The sequence below is a fragment of the Penicillium angulare genome (assembly GCF_028827245.1).
Source record: "Penicillium angulare strain IBT 27051 chromosome Unknown utg000012l_segment0_segment0, whole genome shotgun sequence".
In the NCBI taxonomy this organism is placed as follows: domain Eukaryota; kingdom Fungi; phylum Ascomycota; class Eurotiomycetes; order Eurotiales; family Aspergillaceae; genus Penicillium; species Penicillium angulare.
This window is the reverse complement of record NW_026623171.1, coordinates 299,529-314,962: the sequence shown is the minus strand read 5'-3', so window position 1 is coordinate 314,962 and position 15,434 is coordinate 299,529. Positions and strand designations below refer to the sequence as shown.

Genomic DNA, 15,434 nt, shown 5'->3' with positions numbered 1-15,434 from the left:
TCGACATTGAGTTTACTCATAAAGAGCGAATGCGAGCGATGAGACTTCATTGGAGTTCTCTGGGACTGATCTTGTCATCAGCTCGCGATTGTCTATCCTGTGAGGTTCATCTAGCCCGTGTGCCACCCTTCAAATCAATTCAGTGGGGTAATGCAGGCCTGGTGAGTCACAATTCCGGTATCGAGACTGGGAATATGTTTTGACTGAGAGTCATAGTCTACAGCGCTGCCAGTCGAAGGGCTTTTGCCATGGCTAAGTCACAACCACATGACCCCGCCAATTAGTCCATTTCAAGACTCGACTTGGCAACAGGGCTCGCTAAGAAATGGCTTACAGTATGAGTCTTTATAAGAAAACTCTTCAATGACCATCTGAGGTCAAAGAAAAAGGCCAGGTTGTCTGGCAATGACAGTACAGGAATCCATGGCCTTCCGGAAAATCTTGTCTCCACACGGAATGTGGTTTTGAAGGCTGGTAAATCTCTTGGCTTCATTGCTGCGGTCACAGAGGTTGCATTTGGTCAATTAGATGGGTATCTCCCAACGAGTTCTGAAACCATGAGCTAGCCAGCGAACACGCGTCCAGGACTGACATCCTTGAAGCCGGAACGCGAGCTCACCCGGACCGAGAAATCGAAGAGCGCAAGTCTAGAAAGCTCTCATAAGGCGGCCAGTGAGGAAGACCCGTCCATGTATTCTGGGATGATGGCTTCCATGGAACAGGCATCTTAATCAATAGCCAGGGTCTAAATCAAAAGAAAAACCTACTAATGACGTCGGCTATTATACCGGCAGTACTAGGTGTTTTAAATGCTTTGGTTGCTTGCCTAGCAAGTGTTTTTATTGCATACATCTTGGTAGCTATCTGTATTCAACTTAGTCTTCGAAAAAGGCGTCAGCATTGCAATTTGTAGACCATTGACACTGAGAACTATTGCGATAAGGAGGACCCTCCTATAATGAGAAAGCCTAAATAGTAGATTTTAGGGGTCTACGTTTCTCTAAACTTTACGGTAAAAGCCGGCATGTATAAGTTGCAGTCGTTGCCTTATTATGATTGTTCAATTTACAGAGCTACTTGGGGGCCAGCTTCCTCATTCCTTTTACTTCATTCATTTATTTGAATCTTAATAGCCTACCATACCGAATAAGTCTTAAAATGGTAATTTAGCTTCTTGGTCTCACCTGTCATTCTATTTGACAGCTCATAGAAGATAGATCTTATATAACCAAATGTGGGTCTAGAAAAATCGTTTCGAGGCTCAAGTACATTAGTGCTAATCTTGTGCAAGGCTCTATAACACAATTGTATAAATAAAATTCGGACGAGCTACCCTAGTAACCCGAAATACTCTCTTTCCAGCCTAATCCTTTACTATATATATTTAAGACCCCTATTATAGACAGATTTGGAGATATTTGGGATTCTCTTGAATATTATGTTTATAGCCTGTACATTGGACCAGGTCTAATTTCTTCGGCGCGGCAGAAGGCAACGCAGAGCCTTGCAGCATATCTATTGAGACGAAAAGTAAATGAGGATTGCTATCTCGTTAACTGACTAGCGCTAGCTTTTTAACGCCTAGAAGATTGCCATATCAGAAAGTAACAGTATTTCGCAATCAGTCTCTCGTAGCTAGCGGCCTTACCATAGTTAGCGTATTTATTTTCACACCACCAGAGGTATACAAGTGCGTCTACATATGTCGCTGCTACTAGAATATAACCTTTCCCCGGGAGAAGAAAAGATAACTTTTTCAAAGAGTAAAGGCAAATGGTTCACATAAGCGGGTGCATCAGGCTTGCCAAAGTTAGAGATCATTCTCTTGCACTAGTAGGTGGAATGCCCTGATAGGACGAGTAGGGTTTGCGTTAGTATAAATCTACAATTTCCTTCAGGGATAAGATTATACACCAAAGTAGCATAATTGACAGATGAACGTTATGTAGGTAGATGTACGTACTGGATTTTTCCTGACGGGCGGGGCTTGCCTCATTTGGTGCTCGCCGCTTTGATGAGGTCGCTCAGGCTCAGGCTCAGTGAGCACTCAGTGGGCGTAGTCATGATACGGATGGCATGAGACAGCATCCTGTTTCCGTCGATTTTTATCCTTTGGATATCAATTTCGGTGCTACATTCTAATATTGCCATCGGTAACTAAGCTAGCGAATATCCGGCAGATAATAATCGGAAATCAAAGAGACTGACTGTATTCGACATATCGAAACCTGCATACTACCACTCCATGGGCTCTATACGGCGTGAAAGCTTATCCCAAAGTTCCTCATCCTCATACAAAAGACCAGTATCCGCACCTGGGTAAGAGAAGTCAAGTTCATCTTTTAACTTCTGTGCAGTCTCAGTTGAGAGCCACATGTATCGCTCCACCGTTCCCGCACTAGCTAGCCCGCCCCCATATGTACCTAGAGTATCTTCGTGTGGATTTCCACATTGATATTGTCCATACCCGATCTCCATGTCATAGTAGCTGACAGTGTGATCAGTGTAAGAATCTCTAGGCTCCAGATCAGTCTGTAAGCCTAGTGCAGTGAGATCAAAATCCTTAAAGTCGTGAAAGTCCGGGGGGGTTATGTCGCGCTTCTTCATGATTTCCTCAAGGTATTGTAGGTAGAATGGATTTTCACTTCGCCTGGCAGCCACATACAAGGATTGGGTGTAGGGGGCTTCAAAAGTTGGAATATCGATTTATAATCATATATTATACAAGTGATCGCAACTTGATGTCCCATGGACGGATATTTTCGAACTAGATCAATTAAAGTGTTTATAGAGGGCTTCACAGGCCCCCATATAACCCACGGGAGGCAGTCTGAATCATTGTCGATACCAGAGATATCATTGTTTATTATCATACGGGTATTAATCGTACTGCGAATCTCTCTGCACTCCCGTTTATTGCCTTGGCTAAGCAATTTATCTGGAAGGGTAGCCCGTCCAGAGTTTGTTTCCAGCTGATATGCCCACCATCTGGCGAAGCTTGTACTATGATAAATACTACGAAGAATACAATTGTATTTAAGTTTGGTTCTTAGCCTACGTGGGTGCATTAGTCGACTGTATCGATCGACATTGCTCTCCCACGTAGCTATCTGTGTCTGAAGACGCTTTTCGAGAAATGGGAGATCAGGCGGAAGAGGTATCCACAGTTGATCGGACTGGCCTGGGCCTAGTTTAGCGTAGTCCTCCAATCCGCTGATACTCTCCAAGCTGATACCTTGTAAGCCGATAAATCCATCTTCCTCGATATCAATATCATCAGCAGTTGTCTCTGGTAAATTTTTACCAGGGTAAACTCGCTGCCCCAGAGCCCATCGGGGCTTCATATCGCCAATCAGAAACGCAGGTGTTCGTGGGGTTTCAAGAACAGCTCGAGAGAAATCTTCCATAACAACATATCGTTGGGGGGCAGACATGATAATCTTGTAGATTTCGGCGTCTTTGTCTTTGTCAACTTCACGGGATTCTTCCGCAATAGAAACGTCAGGCAAAAGGTCCAATTCTTTGTAAAGATCTGTATAGCATGCTGTAGCACACGCTCGGCCGACTTGATACCGCATAGACGGATACTGCCGGGCAACTTCGCGATATGTCTCTTCTGATGCAAGGTCGGGATACCATATACAGTACGGCTGAGTGGCAGGATCTTGCATATCGGGGATTATATCACTCATTATCAGGCGAGCATTGCAGGCGCGGGAAAATTGATGGGCATAGTCGCCGGAGCACAGCTCAATAATTGCCGGGCTTGTTGCGAATTGAAGTGAATCACGAATCCCACGAATGACTGCTCTCCGATGCCAAAACGAACTTAGATCGACGGGGATATCCTCCCCCTTCATTGCCCAACCACATTGATCTTCGTCGCATGCAGGTATAGGTTTGCCGGAAGAGTCATATGCTTGCCTTTTCGGTAGAACGATATTGTATTGGCTCATAAGGCTGATGCCAGAATGTTCGGTAGCCGCCATTAGGAAATAGTATGGGCAGTGCTGCCAGTGGCGCTGGTGCTGCGTACAGTGATAAGTGGGGAAATGCAGTTCAATGTTGAGGAAAAGGAAGACAGGATTATGCTTCGACCAGCAAGGATTTATAGGCGAAGTACTCCTCAGATCGCACTATTATTTGATTTGCATTAGTTTATTTCCCGCCCTTTTCTTTCTTTTTTTTCCCCTTCTCATTTTCCACTCAGCTTGGTGCAGTGGTGCCCCACCATGGGGAACTGTACCGTAAACTTACAAGCTCATACACAAACTGGGCTGTATATGAAACCATGAACGAGTTAAGTACGTCGCACTGATTCTAATTCGAGACTATTAATATCATTCCAACCGCTGCCTAGTACTGTGCCGTCTTGATCTTGGAAGCGAAAATTGCATTTTCAAGCCTGAAGTAGTCGTCTCCAGATGTCCACTAAGCCCCTGACTAGGACCCTGACTACGGATTAGGACCCTGACTGTATGGACCCCACTGGTAGCGCCTAGTACACACATGGATGGCTGCCAAATTTCTCGCTTGGCCCATTCAAGTTCTAAGAGAGGTAATTCAACTTCGTATACGGGTAAGTCAGATCTCTCGTCTCCGCCCCGTTTACGGAGGTCCGTCTCATTAATTCTAGAATTTTTTATTTTTTTTTTGCTATTTTTGAAAATAGGGCTAGTGTCCAAAACGGCTTGGCTCATAAAGGCGATACACATCCATTTGGTTTTGTAGCCTTGGATATAGCATTCCGTACAGTATGAAGCTCAATTTGCAATTTTACGGCAATATATTCATAGCTTTTACCCTCGCTCTTCAACGTAAGAGCAGCTGAGCGGATCACAGCTTTATGGATCATTTTGACGTCAAAATAGTGTTGATAGACTTAAAATTCTTAAGAATCTTGCAAATCCACGGTTTAGAAGAAAAAAATTGGAGAGGATCTGTGCGAGTCTGTGGCCTGGGGTGGTGTAAATTACATTACTACCAAGATATATAAAGCTATTACTAATTTAGGAAAAAGCCCAAAAGATCTAGGATTAATGAAACGGACCTCCGTACTCCATAGTGAAATCCGCTTCTTAGTGGTAATGTTGTGATTCAACTGTTACTAGCTTCACCAAATCCCGTCAAGGTGTGACACACGGGAACTCATGGGCTCGAAGGATGTCCGTCCCATATCGGTTCAAGTTCGTGGTCTGCAAATTTGTGAGTGGCCATTCAATAACGAACTATAAGTATTTGCAATTTGCCTATATATTGGGTACTAGTGATGGATATATCTTAATATCATCTCCTCTGTCCTTTCAAGTTCATTTTCATTTTCCAACTATCATATCGAGTCACCCGCCAAGATAAAAGCCCCAGAGGGCTTTCAAAGTAACAAAAATAGATACATCTCCAACTGTGGCACAGATATCGTCAACAATAATGGCGCCCCGGACAATTTCTACTATATTACATATTTTAAAGTCTTCAACCTCAAGCGCGAGTGTCTAAACATAGACATTAATAAAATCAGCGATACGTCCTTAACCTATATGCATTTAGCTTTTGCTGGATTAACTACTAATTGTCATGTTTCCTTTAACAACAATATGCCTCTAGTTCAAATACTATGCCGAATAGGTCAGAAACGGCATCGATAGTTCATTGTCACTCTTTATTTGGAGTGATGGAAAAGATTACATAGACTGCAAATAGTCATCTACATCGGATAGCAGTGGCGATACGGCCTGTACAGGAATCCACGTCCCAAAAGGGCAACCAGGACAAGATGAAGTCAGTACCACATATACAGTACATAATAAAGATGCGTTTCATAAAGCCCTTCAAGCCGACTATAGAATTAAGAAGGACTAGATTATATAGAAAGACACATACACAGACCCTAAGAATTCTCTTACCTATCCTCCTTGTCCTAACCTTATTAAAGACTACAAACCTTGCACTGGTCATAGCGTGACTTACCACAACTGGCCAGTAAAGGCTGCGGACGATAACATCGATGTTCCTAATCTCAAGGACATCATCGACAATGCAGTACCTAACATTACGATACTTCAAAATAATTCCCTGGGGTTTCATAGAGATGAGTATCGGGGCCATAGATGCTTCGGACGAAGACGTCGCTACCGCGCCAGTATGCCCGTTTTCATGATTGCAGACACAACTGAACAAATGAAGAACATCACGAAAATCGGCAAAGAACAGGAAAAAGCTGATGATGATGCTAAAGTCAGTTTCATCTTAGACATTGTCAGCATTGTTCTTATGATCATTCCGTTCGCTGGAGAGGTAGTCGATGCGATTGGTGGCGTGGCGAACGTTGCACGTGCGGCTTATGTTGTCGGCGAGGCTGGCAACGCAGCTCTTTTGGTCTATGATATTGTGAAGAAACCATCTTCAGCTCCCTTCGCTATCCTTGTTCTAGTCATGGGGCCGATGCCTTGGTTGTTGGCAAGGCTAGCAAGACGACTTTCACCAAAGCTGCCGCATTCCGCACAGCGATGACCGAGGATACTCTGAGCTCCTTCAGCAAAGAGTTCCGGGCGAATAATGCGATCGTACAGGGCATTGTTAAAGCTTGTAAAAAGGCTTGATGCTCATGTTTTGGAACAATGCTAGCGACTTTTATCTTGAGTCGGGCAGGCTAATTAGTTATAGAAATATCACTACTTGAACTTTTCCTTTTCCAAATAGCAATATCACCCACTCTTTATGTAGAATGTAGTGCGAGAAATGATGCCAGTGCTTGATGAGACACGGAGATTCAGTGGACTCGGACTCTGACTTTGAACATTTAAAAAGCAGAGAAGCAGAGGTGCCTGAGGGGTACTAGAACCTTGGAAGCACCTCTTACACCTCGCCCCCCCTTAATTTCTCGTCTCTCCCTTCGAAATAGATCAAACAGGGTTACTAGGTAGCACACGCTAGCACTATCCACTTCAAATTTCCAGCGTATTTAGCAAAAAGTGTCAGAATAAACGTCACGGTATTTCTAGAGCTGTTAGCGTGATAGACTGCAAATCTATGTGAGGAATCCAAGTTTCTCAAGCCAACTCGAAGCGAAAGAGATTGAAATCCCAAGGCCTCAACTTCAAGTTGAAAATGAAGACATAGACATGCCTTTGACTTTCTGCATACAAGCTCAATGCATATTGCTCCAGTCACATCGCGTGTTTTAGGGGGATGAGAATGGCGTCCTGAGAGCCGCCGGCACTTTGAGGGCTTACGGAGTACACTTATTCTAATTTCAGGGCTATACTCGGAAGCTAAGTTATGGAGACGTGTGTAGGTGGGCCCCGTGTTGCCGATACGGCTTCGGGACGATCCTCCGGAGATGACGGCAAGTTCCCCGGTTATAAAGGTTCAGCGATTGCCCGGTAGCTCGGCGTGGAGGACCTATCAAAACATGATCCGAGCTAGGGTAATACATAAGATTTGGACATTGTCGGTATTACATAAGTCTACCTGCTCTGTACTCCGTACATAGTACACTGGGCATGCACTTAGGTTGCCATGTTTGTGACAATATGTTACTATACCATGGCTGCCCAGATGTGCTAGTGTACAAATTATTTAGGTATATGACTTATACATACAGCCTAGCGCCTATGCTGAGCTTGCTTCGTGTTTGAGCTGCCCTGGATGTACTACTAGTATTGGCGCCAAACATTCCGGTGTGACTATACCGTGACGTTTTAGGGCTTGACCTATGGATAGAGAGGTTGTATATTTCCAAGGATTCAATCAGGTGTCATCTACATATAAAGATAGGCTGGAAGTCAAAACAAATCAAACGTCAAGTCTAGAATTTTTTGTCGGTCATGCAAAAGTCGGCTCGTATCTCATGTACAACGAATTTTAGAAAGTTTTGGAAGGTCCCCATAGAATCACACCAGTGACCCTCTACCATCCACGGCCAGCCAGCTTATCGCCCTCAGCCATCTTCTGTACGCTAATGCCAACCATAGCCTCACCCAAGCCCTCGCTGACCTGAGCAAGAACCTTGGGGTCCTTGAAATGAGTCACGGCCTGGACAATAGCCTTGGCGCGCTTCTGCGCATCACCGGACTTGAAGATTCCAGAGCCAACGAAGACACCGTCGCAACCGAGCTGCATCATCAGGGCAGCATCAGCTGGGGTAGCCACACCACCAGCGGCAAAGTTGACAACGGGCAGACGGCCCTTCTCGGCACATTCACGGACAAGCTCGTAGGGAGCCTCAATCTCACGAGCGAAAGCACGAAGCTCGGGCTCTGGGTCTTGGCTCGACTGTAGGATTCCCCGGGCACGAGCAATCTGCGCGTTGACGGTACGCATGTGCTTCACTGCCTCGACAACGTCGCCGGTACCGGCCTCACCCTTGGTACGGATCATGGCGGCACCTTCTGAGATGCGACGCAGGGCCTCGCCGAGGTTACGGCAACCGCAGACGAAGGGGGCCTTGAAGTTGGACTTTGTGACGTGGTAGACATCGTCGGCGGGGGTGAGGACTTCAGATTCATCAATGTAATCAACACCAATGGATTCGAGGATCTATGCACAAGAGAAAAATTAGTTTGGGTTCACTTGTCAATAAAGGTTTAATTGCAGGCATATAGGTGTTGACAGTCAATTCATCGCAATTGACCACGGGCGTCGATCTTGTTGGCTCGCAAAAGAAAGATGAGGTAACTCCCCTCCAAAACGTACCTGGCATTCAACGAAGTGACCAATACGAGCCTTAGCCATGACGGGGATAGTAACAGCCGCCATAATCTCCTTGATCATGCTGGGGTCAGACATGCGAGCGACACCACCCTCAACGCGGATATCGGCGGGGACACGCTCCAGCGCCATGACGGCGGCGGCGCCGGCCTCTTCAGCAATGCGGGCCTAAAAAGCGCAACGCAGTCTATTAGCCAGGTGTAGATGTCTCGAGGTGAGTTGAATTGGCATACCTGCTCTGCATTGACAACGTCCATGATCACGCCACCCTTCAGCATTTGCGCCAGGCCAGCCTTGACGGTGAAGTCATTGCTGGTGGTACCGTTTGCTGTGGCCATTGTGAGAGATTGAAAGGAATGAGATGAATGGGGGGGATGTATAAAAGTTGTGAGAAGAAAAGGCGAAAAGAAAAAAAAATAGAGAAGTGAATTGAAAACTATGTGTAGGTGAGTCAAATGGTTTCCTTCCCCCGCCAAATTTCCCGGGTCGAAGCCTTAGGCCAATAAGGCGGGGCTCGCCCCTCGTAGGCAGATTGTTACGGTTGACCCATGGACCAAACCGGCGTTGAGTACGGAGATGGTAGCTAAAGTTCACTCCGAGTGTCCACTTAGTTAGTGTGTAGTCATGTTCTGTACTTAGTGTCCTCTATTAAGGTTTGAAGTTACCCGAGGATACCGGATCAGACGGTGAAAACGGTATCTTACTGTACGGCAACATCTCTGTATTTCCCCTCTGGGCAGCCGGGCTTGTTCCAGGGCGACTCACCTGACAACAAGCTTGTAAGTTACAAGAAACCTTAAAACCCCATTCGGAGGGTTATTTCGCTCCCGGTGTGGACTTTGGAAATTCACCAAGGTCCCCAAGGTTGAAAATTAGAAAGGATTCCGACTAAGTAGAGCCCTGGAGGTATTGAGCAATACTCAACACGGTTCCAAGATTACGTCCCGATCATTTTCTCCGAGTGCTTCTCTTGAAGTAATCCAACGCTCACATGGACATACATTGTAGCCATCGCATCTTGACTCTGATTCAAATTGTTACTATGGCCAAGTTTCAATCTATCGGATAGATCAGTACTATCTAAACATCCTCTTTCAATCGCTTGGAAGCTTTCAGATTGTGTTATAAACACAGACACTCCAAGATTAATACTTGCCGTATCTAGCCGGGCGGTGACCATTCAGCGGCCCTAATCTCACACCGCCCGACAATAGCTTCCCACTTAACGCGATAACGCGACGCGTCTCTAGCTCAGTCAGGCAATTTTGAAGGATTCGACACCCTATCCTGCTCACGTCACCGCGAAGATACTCAATTACTTTTATTTAATCTTAGTATTGCATCGTTCGGCGTTTCGATCTGCCCAAGTCTCAAAAGACCCGACCTCGGAGGCCATTGCCGACGCATCAATTGCGAACCGCGCTTCAACTCCACCACAATGTCCGACATCTATACCTTCCGAACAACCTCGCAACCAAACACAGACCAAGACGATACATCTCTACCTCAGTTTACGCCGAACATTCTTCCTTGTCAAATCCACCATGATGGCCCAATTGAGTCTACAGACAGGTTCTGGACACCCGTGACCGACGGAAAAGGTACTCGTGCACTGCTATATCTGGCTGGAAGCGGATATTCCAATCCATATGATGGATTTTAATCATGAATCATGTCGCTGACATCCTTTTGGCTAGATGGAAATCAAACTTCGCATTTTCGAGGGCGTAAGCTTCGTGGGCGGCGGGTTACCGTTCCAGAAGGCTATCAAGGTACATATATCTAAGACACAGTCCGGCTGATTGGGCTTACTCTGGCTAACTTGAGCCTCTCTTTGCTTTTGTGTACTTTCAGGCGTTCTTGCGATGCCAACAAATAGTGTCATACAAGTTTCCACCCAGGATTCAAAAGAAGACTCTGATGTTGTTGAGATTCCACCGGAGCAAGAAGAGTCCGTGAAAATTCTTCAAATGCAGGGAAAATTTAATGAGATGATGGTTTGGGGACATGAACACCTTCCTGCGGCGAATGACGCGTTTGTTAAGGGAATGGAGGAATGGATGCGATTTGCGGAGACGGTATGTTCCACCCTGTCCACTATCTTAAGGGGTGATCTTAACACATGAATAATTATAACAGATGCATGGGACCCCCGTAACAGCTAAAGATAATGAGAAAGAGCTTGGAATCTCAAATGAGTCGTGATTGGGTGATGTTCGATGGCAGCGATGCCCACTTAATGACCTTTGAGCTTGATACGACAAGGCCAAACACATCAACGCTTAGCATACTTGCATATTATAATTTCTCTCGTCGCATCTCGATCGGCAATCTGTATGAAGAAGTCATCTATAAGAATTATCCTCCTATAAGCATTTAATTGACTTCTTCGAGTTCGCTTTCGACGTTTGTCCGGTACATATCTTAGTGTGACTGCCTACGTCACAAACGGAATGCACTTTAGCAGCATGAACATGGATCAACACCAGACACCACGTGGAGGTATCAGTCCATTGTCCAAACATCCTAGCTAGGACTGTCACCCACTGTGAGGATGCCGAGGGTTCTGACAGGGGACAAGACAACCACCACGGCTAGTACAAGGTGCACATGTGGGTTTGTACGGAGCACTATAATTCGCTGGCAAGGGCCCACAATACGTCAACAAAAGTTGAGAACCAGCCCCTCGTAAACAAACATAAAAAATAAAAACATATTTATGGGACTGCTTGCTCAGGGGGAGAGAGAAGCAGAATGGAACCTCCCAAGGGAATAATTCATTCATACTAAGTGCTATGGTCTGATCCTCCTAAGAGTCCATTACTCATGGCAAAGGGGACAGGAAAGCATTCAAGCGGTCAATGAAGCGTGGAGACGAAAAAAAACCTGCAGTGGCGCACGCTGACAATTGTGAGGAACCTCATTCCTTGGTGGTTACACTTGCAAAATACCCAGCCCGCATGGACCCATCGAGCTGCAGATGGGATCCAGATAGCCTGTTCGCCTGCCAATCCAAACTGGATCCGCATCCGCCAATCTGCGCTATTACATCGCGATCGTGCCGATCTTACCAGCTAGGCCAAACTTGATGTGAACGATGGAGACATCCTCGCCATTCGGGATCTAATGATTGGATGAACGGACCAGATGAGATCTGTCGATCGGTGACACCAAGCTGAAGATTAGCGGAAGCTGAAAGTTTTACCAAGGTCTTTGCTCCCCCCGCTTCATGGGGTGTCAGATAGCTCTTTTCCTTTCTTTTCCTTTTCCTTTTCTTGTTTTTGCTACCTACATATTTCTTGTTCCCTCGAAGTCTTTACCTTTGACTACGTCGAATACTTGAATAAATACCATTTGGTGTATATTTGAACTTCTCTTCAGATTCTCTCTCTACCCTGCAAAACACAATATGCCTACCGAAATTCCTAGCCCGCCGGGTGTGCCTATACTGGGCAATGTTTTCAATATCGACCCCAACGAGACATGGAACTCCCTCAACAAGCTAGCTAGCCAATATGGTAAGTCTTAAGCTACATATGTATTCATTCGAATGTGTATCTGGTCACTGACCAACCCCTTTTGTTTTTGTTTTTTTTTCCAGGTCCTATTTTCAAGATCAACGCCGTGGGTCACCAGATTGTATTCATATGCAACGTGGCTCTTCTTGAGGAAATTTGCGACCAAACCCGATTCCGAAAATGTGTGACAGGCCCGGTGGTTGAGATTCGACAATCTGTGCATAAAAGTCTGTTCACGGCGGACGACGATGACAAGCGCTGGGGAGTTGCTCACCGAATTATGATGCCACACCTTACACGGGAAGCCACCGACAGTGTTTACAACGATATGATGGACGTTGTTCCCGATTTGACGAAGAAATGGAGCGCAGGCACCAAACAGCGTGTCAAAGCAAGTGACGATCTGGATCTTATTCTGCTTGCGTCTTGTATGAAGTGCTTCTTTAATGAGCGAGTGCACGTCCTTGGCGAAAAAGATGAGACTCACAAAAAGGCCTGGGGTATGGTTCAAGCGTGGGAAGGTGCCACTATGGAAGCGTTGAAGCGACCAACTCGTCTTCCTGGTATGAATTTGCTCTACTTCCCGCGTTTCTATTCCATGACCAGGACTATGCGCAACTATGCCTCGGAGATTGTGAAACAGCGAAAGGAGAACCCTGAGCTGGCGCGCAAAGATATGCTCGATGCCCTTCTGAATGGTGTTGATCCCGAGACCAACGAAAAACTCAGGGATGCGGAGGTCTTAGATGAGATTGTCACCATCTTCATCGGTGCCGCGACCGCTGCCAATTTGCTTACATATGCGCTATACTACCTCAGCAACAACCCAGAAGCCATGAAGAAGGGCCAGGCCGAGATTGACTCTATTGTGGGAGATGGCCCTCTGGATCTTTCCCACTTGAAGCAGCTGAACTACGTCGAGGCTATCCTGCGGGAGACTATCCGTCTATCTGCCACTGCACCTGGCTTCAACATTGAACCTATTCCCCGCGATGACAAGTCCGATAAATCCCCTGTGCTACTCGGTGGCGGTGAATACGAGATCCCTTACAATCAGCCCATGATTGCGATCTTGAATGCGGTTAACCGGGATCCAACTGTGTTCGAGCACCCCGAGGAATTTAAACCCGAACAAGTGCTTGGCGAGAAGTGGGATAACCTCCCCGAGGCCGCCAAGAAGGGATTTGGCAATGGCAAGCGGGAGTGTATCGGTAAGTTGTGGGCTTGGCAATGGTCATTCTTTACCTTGGCCAGTATTCTCAAGGATGTCACATTTGAGTTGGAGGACCCCAACTATAAGCTTCATGCCAATGGCGCATTTAGTATCAAGCCTATGGACATGTATGTGCTCTTCAGCGGCCGCCAAAAGTAGGATGTGACGAACAAGCGTGGATTTTGGTCAACAAAGACTGAGATTCGGAGGAAAGTGCCCTCAAGCCCTGTATTGATGTTCTGGATTTTGGCGATTAGCGCGGATACGAATCTGTTAGTAGTGATGCAATCAATTTGTCTATAATTTCTTATGGTTTAGTTTATACTAGTACAGTACGGATTTTGGGAAGTGAAAGCAGTCATGATTATAATTGTATCTTGAATATCCCATGTCTAGCGTTACATTTTAGATCGGCCCAGCTCCGATAACTAGGAAACGTGACATTTCTTCATGGGGGTCCCGGCATGGGGCTAGTGCGGGGGGACAGTACCACTCTTTAACGCGGGAGCACCTTTGGACCAACAAATCAGAAGAGCTTCACAATCCCTAATGAGGGGTCAAGGTGGGATGCCAATGACTGTAATAGTGGGATATGGAGACCCTTTTCGGCATGAAGACAACAGGCTTATTCAAGTTACTTATATATGAATTTTGCGCCCACAAAACCCCCCTTACTTCCTCGGTTCTGAGATTGAGACTCAAATTCCACTTCGGACACTGTTCTCTTTACCTGACACATTCAAACACTAGTCATCTCCTCTTTGAATTTCTGCGATTTCCTTCCTTGGTCTCGATACCGTTCACAATATGTCGTCTCCAAAAGTCGGTGATCATATCGACAGCCTCGATACGCCTTCAATGATCGTGGACCTTGATCTCTGTGAAGCCAACATCAAGAAGTTAATGGACAGGCTTCTGCCAACTGGACTCAATATCCGACCTCATCTCAAAACTACAAAGAGTGCCATTCTCGCCAACAAATTAACCAAAGCCGGGGCCAAGGGTGGTTGCGTCGCGAAAGTAAGCGAGGCTGAAGCTATCGCCGCAGCCGGGTTCGATGATCTCCTTATTACCTGCGAGATCATTGGTCCTGCCAAGGTCCAGCGACTAGTGGAGTTATATCGAAAATACCGCAATATCCGAATCGTTGTGGATAGTGAAATCGGCGCGTCTGCCATTAACGAGGCTCTGCTTGCTTCGGGAATCAAGGAACCCATCTCCGTTCTGATTGACCTTGATGTTGGACTTCACCGCACGGGTGTGAAGCCCGGAGAGCCAGCTATGGCCCTGGCACAGCACATTGCCGGACTGAAGCAGTTAAACTTGATTGGCGTTCAAGGCTACGAGGGCCACTTGCAACACTTGCACGACAAGGAAGACCGCAGGGAACAATGTCTGCAATCCATGCAGATTCTCACCGGCACCGCAAATTATCTGCGGGAAGCAGGCTTCAACATCGAAGTTGTGACTACTGGTGGAACTGGCACAGCGGAATTCTGTGCCACTGTTCCTGGAGTGACAGAGCTTCAGCCTGGATCTTTCATCTTCATGGATACGGATTATCGAAATGCGGTGGGAACGTTCTATTCCAATAGTTTGACACTCTTGTCGACTGTAATCAGCCAGCAAGGCCCCCAGATCGTTACAATCGACACTGGTCTTAAATCTTTGACGACGGATAGTGGCTTGGCGGAGTGCAAAGACTCAAGATATGCTTATGGCGTTTTGGGTGATGAACATGGTTCGCTTGCTTGGGAAACTGGAACGCCAAACCTTGGTGTTGGCGATCGTGTGGAGATGATCCCTAGTCATATTGATCCTACCGTGAACTTGCATGATTTCTATTTTGCCCACCGGAAGGGTATCATTGAGGAGATCTGGCCCGTTGACTCCAGAGGTAAGGTTCAATGATGATAGAAGGAATCGATTGCCATCATGTGCTTGCGTGAATTTGTGAATTTGTGACTTTTGAATCCAATTTTGTTTTCCAGGGA

The 15,434-nt window shown here is 46.2% G+C and overlaps 6 protein-coding genes across 6 annotated transcripts; 4 read left to right on the top strand and 2 right to left on the bottom strand.

The window, feature by feature from the left end:
* Window positions 1-2,235: 2,235 nt before the first annotated feature.
* N7478_012746 (uncharacterized protein) lies at window positions 2,236-3,989 on the bottom strand (the record flags this gene model as incomplete). The annotated part of the gene is made up of 2 exons (XM_056928956.1): window positions 2,236-2,540; window positions 2,891-3,989. The coding sequence occupies 2 exons, from the start codon at window positions 3,987-3,989 to the stop codon at window positions 2,236-2,238; spliced, it is 1,404 nt and encodes a 467-aa protein (XP_056772318.1).
* A 2,045-nt stretch (window positions 3,990-6,034) lies between these two features.
* Window positions 6,035-6,510, top strand: N7478_012745 (Peptidoglycan-binding Lysin subgroup; the record flags this gene model as incomplete). Its single annotated transcript, XM_056928955.1, has 2 exons — window positions 6,035-6,139; window positions 6,184-6,510. 2 exons carry the CDS (start codon window positions 6,035-6,037, stop codon window positions 6,508-6,510), a joined length of 432 nt encoding a protein of 143 aa, XP_056772317.1.
* Window positions 6,511-7,908: 1,398 nt separating this feature from the next.
* Window positions 7,909-9,047, bottom strand: N7478_012744 (pyridoxal 5'-phosphate synthase subunit PdxS; the record flags this gene model as incomplete). Its single annotated transcript, XM_056928954.1, has 3 exons — window positions 7,909-8,538; window positions 8,695-8,877; window positions 8,943-9,047. 3 exons carry the CDS (start codon window positions 9,045-9,047, stop codon window positions 7,909-7,911), a joined length of 918 nt encoding a protein of 305 aa, XP_056772316.1.
* A 1,100-nt stretch (window positions 9,048-10,147) lies between these two features.
* N7478_012743 (ribonuclease H2 subunit C) lies at window positions 10,148-10,914 on the top strand (the record flags this gene model as incomplete). The annotated part of the gene is made up of 3 exons (XM_056928953.1): window positions 10,148-10,310; window positions 10,564-10,787; window positions 10,849-10,914. 3 exons carry the CDS (start codon window positions 10,148-10,150, stop codon window positions 10,912-10,914), a joined length of 453 nt encoding a protein of 150 aa, XP_056772315.1.
* A 1,204-nt stretch (window positions 10,915-12,118) lies between these two features.
* Window positions 12,119-13,599, top strand: N7478_012742 (uncharacterized protein; the record flags this gene model as incomplete). The annotated part of the gene is made up of 2 exons (XM_056928952.1): window positions 12,119-12,227; window positions 12,311-13,599. The coding sequence occupies 2 exons, from the start codon at window positions 12,119-12,121 to the stop codon at window positions 13,597-13,599; spliced, it is 1,398 nt and encodes a 465-aa protein (XP_056772314.1).
* A 648-nt stretch (window positions 13,600-14,247) lies between these two features.
* N7478_012741 (DSD1 family PLP-dependent enzyme) lies at window positions 14,248-15,351 on the top strand (the record flags this gene model as incomplete). Its single annotated transcript, XM_056928951.1, has 1 exon — window positions 14,248-15,351. One exon carries the CDS (start codon window positions 14,248-14,250, stop codon window positions 15,349-15,351), a length of 1,104 nt encoding a protein of 367 aa, XP_056772313.1.
* Window positions 15,352-15,434: the final 83 nt, after the last annotated feature.